Source organism: Myzus persicae, unplaced genomic scaffold (genome assembly GCF_001856785.1).
Source record: "Myzus persicae strain clone G006 unplaced genomic scaffold, MPER_G0061.0, whole genome shotgun sequence".
Lineage (NCBI taxonomy): Eukaryota > Metazoa > Arthropoda > Insecta > Hemiptera > Aphididae > Myzus > Myzus persicae.
The window spans coordinates 832248-841772 of NW_019103889.1; the positions used below are offsets into that span (position 1 = coordinate 832248).

General features: G+C 29.5%; 1 protein-coding gene across 2 annotated transcripts; it reads right to left on the bottom strand.

The window, feature by feature from the left end:
• Nucleotides 1-2241: 2241 nt before the first annotated feature.
• LOC111035947 (exostosin-2) lies at nucleotides 2242-6159 on the bottom strand. Of its 2 annotated transcripts, none has more exons than XM_022317787.1 (10): nucleotides 5284-6159; nucleotides 5006-5215; nucleotides 4743-4944; nucleotides 4511-4650; nucleotides 4221-4446; nucleotides 3981-4161; nucleotides 3750-3910; nucleotides 3554-3697; nucleotides 3354-3482; nucleotides 2242-3293 (listed from the first exon to the last, which is right to left on the bottom strand). In XM_022317787.1, exons 1-10 carry the CDS (start codon nucleotides 5769-5771, stop codon nucleotides 3072-3074), a joined length of 2103 nt encoding a protein of 700 aa, XP_022173479.1. In that variant the 5' UTR covers nucleotides 5772-6159; the 3' UTR covers nucleotides 2242-3071. The 2 variants fall into 2 exon arrangements, with proteins under 2 accessions (XP_022173479.1, XP_022173478.1); XM_022317786.1 differs by having other exon boundaries at nucleotides 3750-3916; nucleotides 5284-5771.
• Nucleotides 6160-9525: the final 3366 nt, after the last annotated feature.

Below are 9525 nucleotides of genomic sequence, written 5' to 3' on the forward strand. Positions count from 1 at the left end.
TTCTTACTCTCATCAGTTTCACCGTCACTTTCGTTAGTTCCTCCGCGGTCATGTCACCATCACCGGTAATACATAAACGTATATATCTACATTCTACATAGGTAGGTACGATACACTAATATACGAAAATAATAACAACTGCAATCATCGTAGTTGCACTCTTCTGCAAGGGAAACGTTATATTATCTATGGTAAGCGACAAAGGACCTACAGCACTCGAACCTGTGTAGGTAAGCTTTACAGTTTACATCAACGTATAATAGGGGTGCCTACAGGCTACAAGCAAGAAATTCGATTTTCGAATATCGTCGAGGCGGAGCCGCGGAGGCCATCATACGCGACTTATATACCTATATATTATTTTACGTAAGTTGCTATATTAACTACGTGAATGGTAGGTAACGAGATTATAATAGTTGTATAACTATTATTACATTGTATTATTCGAGTGCACGATTATGCGTCGAACGGACTGGTAAGTAAGTCTTGTATTCGAATACCAATAATACCATATTATGTATTACCTATGTCAGATAATAACAATTAATAACAATATTATACTATTATGAATTATGATACGCTTACACAGTTACACGCGTACCTATACATGTTCTAACACGACTCGTGTCATATTATATTTTTATATTCCAATCTCTCCACCCTTCAGCATATAGTTGATAATATTTCATTACATGATACTTAATTTCTAAACAGTAGACACTAGACAGTAAACAGAAGAGTATTACAACTAAAATTGTTATGAAAGACAAGTGATAACATTACAACTAGCGGTGGACCTGGGATTTTGTTGGGGGGGAGAGGCAATATTTTTTACATCAGTACATATTTTCATAAAAACACTTATATTAGTTTAATGGTACCTTAAAATATATTATTAAATATAATGTAATATGTAAGTGTACGCACATAAAAATATAATTAAAAGTAATGTTTTATAAACGAAATTGTAAACGTCTCGAATGTCGTTTTGCAAACAAATAATCTATTACTTCTTCTGGTTTCATATCGATTTGATGATGAATATTTAATAACGATAACCCATTCAAACGATTTTCTCCCATTGTCGTTCTCAAATACGATTTGATTCTTTTTAAGCTAGAAAAAGATCTCTCACTTGTTGATGTCGTTACAGGTAATACAGCGAGAATAAGTAATAGTTGCCGTATGTTTGGGAAATATCCACCTTCAAATGATCTTAAAGTTACAGTTTTATGATATTCTCTTTCAGAATGTTTTTTAAAATCATATAAAGCATCTTTGTACTTAATTAAAGGAGTTTCTTTTAAAATTCCAAGCCTTTGTCCCCCAACACCAACCACATTTGGCCCAAAAAGTACACAACCTTTGCAAAAAGCTCCCTTACTTAAATGACTATAAGCTAACCAATTGTATTTATCTATACATTCAATACGAAAACTTCTACTATGACTATTTTTATCTTTTGTTACTGGAATAATTAATTTTTATTTGGAGTCCACGTTTTACTTAAAAAATTATAAAGTCGACTTAGCTCTTTTCGTATTTTAACATTACATTCTTCTTCAACTGCAAATCCTATATCATACTCTTTAGTATCATTGATTTCCGACGAATTAATGTCAACAGCTGGTTCTTGTTGTGAAGCAGTTTCATTAAAAACATTTTCACTAGTAGGAGTACTATAAATTGACATCAACTTTATTTTTAAAAGAAAGAAGTAAATATTTCACTCAGACGTTTTTGTGACATTATATAACGAATTACGACAAGACGATACTCATAAAAATGACAAAAGTAAACTAAACCAAACCATACAATATATTAACCTATTACTAATAATTTTTCATTTCAAATAAGATATTTGACACTGGCTGCAAGGTATGTCGTTTTATGTCGATCTAATGGGCGATAAGATAAGACGTTACATTAGCTATAGTCTATATAGTTTCAACTTTCAAGGTTGACTTCCATCCTTAAATCTGCCCCTGATTACAACAACTACTTTGAATAGGTATTGGACTAGTGGGTGAATTTTTATTTGTGTCTTTACTATTCACCAAGTCACAACTATTAATATGATCGGATTGGCAATGGTCAAATTATTGTTTAATTCCTAGTTTGTCCCTGCATTTTAAATTAATGATTACAATAATTTTAAATTGTTGGAAAATATTGACCAATAGGTACAAACACACAAATTCAATTATTGTAGATAATTAAATAACACAAAAAACAATTGTATTCTGTATTATACTATTAACTTACATCGTTTGCTAAAATATATTTTAACGTATTATTTATGGCCAATCTTTAGTCTTGTTTACAAATTATTCAACAATTATAATCTTAAACATAAATAAAAAAAAATTAAAACAATAATATCCTAATTAGTAATTATAAATATTTTGAAACTGGTACAAGTACACTTTTTCAAGTTCGTGATAGTTTACATGGAATGGCAATTTTATAATTATTGTTTTAAATTATTTATTACATGAGTTGTTCTTAATCAATTTATACATAATTGAATGTTTATGCATATTAAAAATAACAAAGTTTTTCAAAAACAAATTAAAAACAATTAATTATCTAAATAACATGTATAAAATAGGAAAACAATCTAGTGATGGCTGAATAATTGAGGCAGGATTTACAAAGGTATTATAAAAGAAAGAAATATGCACACCAAAATCATTCAAAAAAGTAACGGGTGAATTATTTCAATGACGCAACCCAAGGCTACACATTTCTTTTAAATAAAAAAAATGTTTCAATATGAGTAAAATAAATCTTTATGGTAACTAACATAAGTCTATAAATGCTAAGCTCATTTAAATTAAACACAATAGTATTATACATAATTCAAATAAATTCAATTACTCATTAAAAATAATACCTAATGCTGATCAATTGAATTTATTAATAAAATATATAATAATAAATATTTAATATGATTACAGATTGACTTTAAAATGACAATGGAGAAAAATAAAGAAAAAATAAAAAACTTAAAATAATGAATGTCACAGGTTTTGATCACAAGTCTCAAAAGTGAATATAGCACAATATGATCACAATTCTCCAACATTGTTATACCTCTTCAATTTTGTTGGAAATACATCTCTGTACAAAACAGGATCAACTCTATACTCGACAGTCTTTAACGGCATTCTACCATAAATAGCAGTAAACATGTTCACACATGATGTTCTTGTAGCCATGTGTCCTTGGTCAGCTGATAACATTTCAGTATTTGTACATTGCGGACACTTGAACTTCTTTTTAGGAGTTACCTATTGAAAAGTAGAAACATTTTAAATATTGAAAGGAAAAATAATTTATGCAACAATTACTTTAATTGGAGCTTTGTTGGTAGTATTGGACACTAAAAAGTTCATCGCAATGTCTTCACAGTTCATATGATCATCTACCCATTGTTTGATATTATTAGGCATGATATATGTATAAGCTTGATTCCAATACTATTTAGGAATGTATGAAATTCAAAATTATTTTTATTGAAAATAGATTTATTAACAATAAATGTTCTTACTTTATGGTAAAATGCTGCCCCGGTCAATACCATAGATATTTCATTTTTCCATTCCGATTCATATTTCCAAGTATTAGTTTTGTTATTCCATACATGAGTTCTAGATGGGAAACCTACTATATGATCAGGAAATTCTTTCCAAACCTAAAGACAACAAGCATTAAAATTTTTCTTAAAATTTTAAATACACATTTACCTGAAATCCAAATTCAATTTCATCTAAGGTCAACATAAGTATATCATCGTCCAGAGATAAAACTGCTTCTGTTTCAATTTCTCTATAGGGGAAAAATCGATTTGATAGTTTGTTTGCTGTTGTTTGTACAACCTTTAGAGATACATCAATTTTTGGCCACACTGAAACTTCATTTAGTAAACTGTTTATAGATTACTTTTTTTTTAATATGTTGAAACTTGAAATACTTACAATGCGGTGGAGATTTTAACTGATTATTCCAAACAACAATAATCTTTTGCAGACTTGGCGCCTTACTGATCATATTTATTAGTGTAAACAAACTATCTATTCTATCATAGGATAATATAATAGCTGTGAATCCTGAAGAATCTGACATATATGGTAGGAATAATGGATTTCTGGCAGATACCTAAATAAATCAAACATGAAAAACTACTGATACAAACTAAATTATTAATTCCAACGTACGGGATGTGGTCTTAAATTCCAATTTTCATAAAAATTCGAGCTATGTGGATGCAGTCTTTGGCTTAATATCTTAAGAGTAGTCATGGTAATTTTTTTCAATGATGATAAATATGTCTGATATAGCCAACGGCCTTGAGCTGACATTTCTTTCCGTCGGTCCAAAGGAATACCAGAAACTACATCTAGTAAAGTATTTAATTCAGTTTCACTCCACATAATTACGGCTCTATCAAATAAAAATGAAAACTTTTAGTTTTATTTAAAAATAATGTACAACAGAAAATACAAACCTTTTCCAGTCTATAACTTCAAAAAAAGGTAATACAACATGATTAATAGCTACTATTGGTATGCATCCAGCAGCCAATGCATCAATAAAAACCATATCCATTAGCCGTGGACCAGGCAATATCAAGCAAAATACACTGTCCTGAATTACACAAAAATGAAAAAAACGGAAACATTAGTTAATATATTTATTTTCATACATTAGATATATAAGTTTTTCTGAGTTATATTTACAGCAAGTATGTCTGCATAGTTATAAGTAATGTTTTCGTGGCAAATTATTGTTCTATCGTGTCCACTATGTGAGCAAGGTTCTATAACTCTAATAGTTGAAGTTGTTATATTCTGTGTCATTGATTTTTGTTTTTCAATTGATTTCAAAGAAGTAATGAAATCATTGTGAAGATTTGTTTGAACTGTGCTAATAAATGTTGTCCTGAAAATATTAGAAATCTAAATAGTTTATTTCATTTATTACAATTAATTAATTTTTTTACCTGTATTTAAAGGTATAGTTATTACTTAAAGAAACTGCTAAATTGCTATAAATTGCTATTGAAATATCAAAAGATGATCTATATGTCCAAGAATCAAAACCTGCACCAGCAACCATGGATTTACCAATGGATAAATCAACAACAGTTTTATAGTCTGGTGCTGTTCCAGGCACCATATTAAATATTAAATGGTTCTGTCCATCATTCCAACTAAATAATATAAACAAAGTGGTTAGATGATTATTCTATTGTTATTTATTATTATAAATCTAACTCACTGTGGTAATAATGCAAGAGCCTGTGATGTTTCTTTCACTCGAAACCGGTTTTGATTTAATGTATCAATTGATGACACAAAAACACATGCTTCTTCTGGATTTGTTGTATGGTACTGGCTCTCTACTATTGCACTCAATATAGTATGATATTCTTTGGAAATTTTACCCCCGATGGGAATGAAATCCTTGTCAACATGTCTGGCCATCGGATAAACATAAACTTTAAAATCACCATTAAACTTATGGCCACACCTATATATATTGAAACAATCGTAGAATGTGCATCGAGAGTTTGTCGGAACAATTGGACTGTCTTCGGGAATAACATACTGACGGACTTCTTGAATTTTAGGAGGTTTCTGGAGAAGCGTAAAGACGTGTGGCAGAACAACTACATAAACAAAGGACAGCAGAAATGAAATGAATATAGAAATGTAGATCAACTTTCGGTGTCTCAATAGACGGCAACATGCTAAACGAATGAACATGGTTTTGTCAGTGACGGTCGTGAGGCAGATGCCTCATGGAATAATTCGAGCGTTGGCTCGGCGATGGTATTTTCTTCATTGCAAGTCGCTCGCCCATTACACAGTCCACTCGTTTAATGACATATTCGAATTAGGTAAATAATATAAAAAATAAAAATAATAAACACTTTTTAGGTAAACACACGTTAGAATGTTGCTTTATTTTCCGCGCAAATCGATCTGTCAGCAGTGTTAACTACAGACCCACTCAGTTCAAATGGTCGTACCATTTTATGTTCCTAATCCACGTCTAATTATTTAAAACAATAATTCGTATTTTAAGTAATATTATTAAGTAGTTAAAAAAAAATTAATAATCGTCATTTTTTACTTAATTTCAAATACATCTTAAGAGAACATTTTATTATTATTATTATTATTATCTTATCGGTTATCATACCCACAGAATAAATAACTTGATGCACTGCATATTCCCCAGTGCATACCGAACACAGATATTATAAATATTTTCATGACGTCATAAAATTATCTTTTACGTTTTGAGGTTTTGATTTGATTACTAATTCATGAATGTTTCGCTGAAAAGTTTAAACATCAAAAAGTGAAATTACGAGGCTATAATAAGGTAAATAATTATAAATCTTTTTATATATTAAAAAATACTGCATGATATCACATAATATGTCAATATGTCTTATTATTATACGGATTAAAGTGATAGGTACTCGTACTAGGTAGCTGTAGTACAAAAATAGAATACCTAGCTAAGTAATAAAGAAAGTATTAGGTAACTAGTAACTGCCTAATAAGTAAAAATATTGTATTTTATTACTGTTTCTGAGTTTGGGGACATTTAATAATGTTCACTCAAAAAAGGTACTGAAAAAATATACAAAAATAAAAGGAACCTTTCTGTTTTACTGGACACCCTTTCTTTTGCAATTTGTATTGGTTTATCGCACAGTATCGGCCCGTGCGCAGGATTTCAGAATAGGGGGTGTTTTGAAAAAAAAAATGTATAACCAAATTTATAGTCTTCTGCCAGGTGTCCAAATCAAATGTTGAAGTCCCGGAAACAAGTCAATAGTTTCAGTTGCAGGTTTATTCACATATAATCCTATGTCATGTTGGTGCACAATCTCTGGAAGTGACACTGATACATTTGTTTCTGGAGATACATTTTTCGCTGGTTCAGTTGGTTGTGACTGGTTATTAAAACTATATTATATTATTATAGTATTGTACTATTATGTTATGCATTATTATTTATTACAAATAAGATTAGAAAATATGACATATATATGTAATAGATCATACATGCAAAACACGATTTTTTCGGCCATGGGGGGGGGTTGACTCCCCCCCCTTGCGCACGGGCCTGGACCTTATACTCAGAGTATACCTACAGCGGTGTATACTAATTGGTTCCCAAATGTCCGAATTATTTCCCAGATTGTTACGAAGGGTAACATCTCAATTGGTTCTCGGGAAAAAGTAAACATTTGTGGCTATTGTCATAAATGTCATTTTTATTTTTAATTTAATTAATTTTTCTTTTTTTATAAGTATTACTTTTCATATATTTGTAAAAAGTCATTATAAATGGTAATAATAATAATAATATTCTACTCGTATTGAGATAAAAATGTGCAATAAACATTTTTTATAAATTCTAATCCATTGATTTCATTATTTTTGTATTCGTCCATTTCATGTTTTTAAAAAAAAACCTTATTTTTAGATTTAAGGTTCTGCAGTTTGTTTGTACTTCGCAATGTAACATGTGTTTCAATTTAAATTTCTTTTAATACATAAATTAATTGAAAAATATTCAGATTTGCGGAATAGAAGCAACTGTTAATCTATTTCATTTGTACTTATAATGTTAAATATGTTTTAATAATATCATTAGATCGTATTTCGCCTTTTTCGATAGTATTATATATAAATATATAATTTTTTTTTTACTAGAGCTTCTTAGTACACACTATGATTGGGGAAGGGAACCAATTCAGATGTTTGTTGCGTGGAATGTCGGGAACTAATTCGGATTTCAATATTCAAGTATGGGAACAAATTTCTGATGCAGCCGTTTATTTACAGAGTTTACTGAGTATAAACTATAAGGTCTATTGTTTAGCATACCTATGTAGTTAAGCCTGCTAAAAACGATAATGATCAACAGTTTATTATATAAGTTCGCCCCCCCCCTCTTGAAAACTGTCTAGGGACGCCACTGGTTACTTCAGTAGTGAAGTGGTTATGCAGTTAATACCACTGCAGCTGATTACAAATAGGCATTCCCAACATATTTACATATTTTTACAGTTATTCTTTTATACTTAGCTTACCTAAGAAAATAACGTTTGAGATGTAAAAGGGACTTCATCTTACTACAATAATATTAAATAAGCTTTTAAAAAATAGGAAATGTTTGGGCAATTAAAATAGTGGGAGCTTAGTCCTCCCTATTGGCGTCTATGATGCTATCTAACCTAAAATATATGGAATAATAACTTTTAAATTTTAATTGTACACGTCTTAACAATAAGTCAATTATGTATTTATATACAATGTACATACAACTATAAGAGTATACAGCTTGGCCGTCATTTTTGGAATTTTAAGCCAATTATACGAGACATTTGGTCAACACTATTTGTTCAAAATAAAATGGATCAATACACTAATATACTATGTACCCACTACCCATTACACACACATATTCAAACCAATAAGTATACTTATTGTGTCTTAATGCGCTACTGATATGCGACATTGCGACGTAAAAGAGTATTATAACTTCTTATATGTTATATTATTTACAATGTTCAAGAGGTCGGTTTAGACATTTGAGTGTTTGACTATACTACTATAGTGTCTAGTACTCTAGTGCATTTAATATGTTAAGTATAGCCTATAGGTTCTTAATCAATGCTAGTATACCTAGACAAATAATATGTGTAGTCCTCAAATAATTAGGTACCTAACCTACAGGAGTATATTTATAATTTCCATACATTTGATTAATAATTCGTACCTATTCATAGGTAACCTTTTTAAAATTAAAATAAAAAACAGTCATAAGGTTATGTTTTTATAAACTTATTTGTACAATCTAATATCTTTGTTCACAAAAATTCAAGTACCAATTCTAAGTTATACCCTAACGGGTAAGGCCTAACCTATTAAATAGTAGATATCTTATGGCTATAATATTATCTAATAGAAACGCATATTATTATTACTTATTAAACGTCTAAACGGTAATATCAAGCCTTAGCCGGACGATCTGGGACAAATGGACGTAGCCGTTTGGACGTGGGGACAACTGGACGTCAAAAATTTAAATCAGTAAATAAAATTAATAGGTTATTTATATTCATTATAATATTTATGCGTCAAACAAAAACGAATATACAAATTATTTATTATATAAAATATTAAAATTAAAAATGTATCTAAAACAATTTTTTATTATAATTATAAGTACACCAGCAATTAAAATACAATATCCAAAAAAGTTATTTATAATAATTATTATAATACATAAAATATCTAAGATGTTTTTTTTTTATATTAATGCAGAGAAATATTTTGAGCGATTCCGCGTAAAAATGATATTTTAGTTCTTATTATAATTAATAGTCTGTTATAGCAGTATGCACACGAGCCTATACTTTCTCTTTTATACCTACATCACCAAAACCGTTTTAAACCATCAGAACTAAAAGCGTCAAATAAGTATACATGA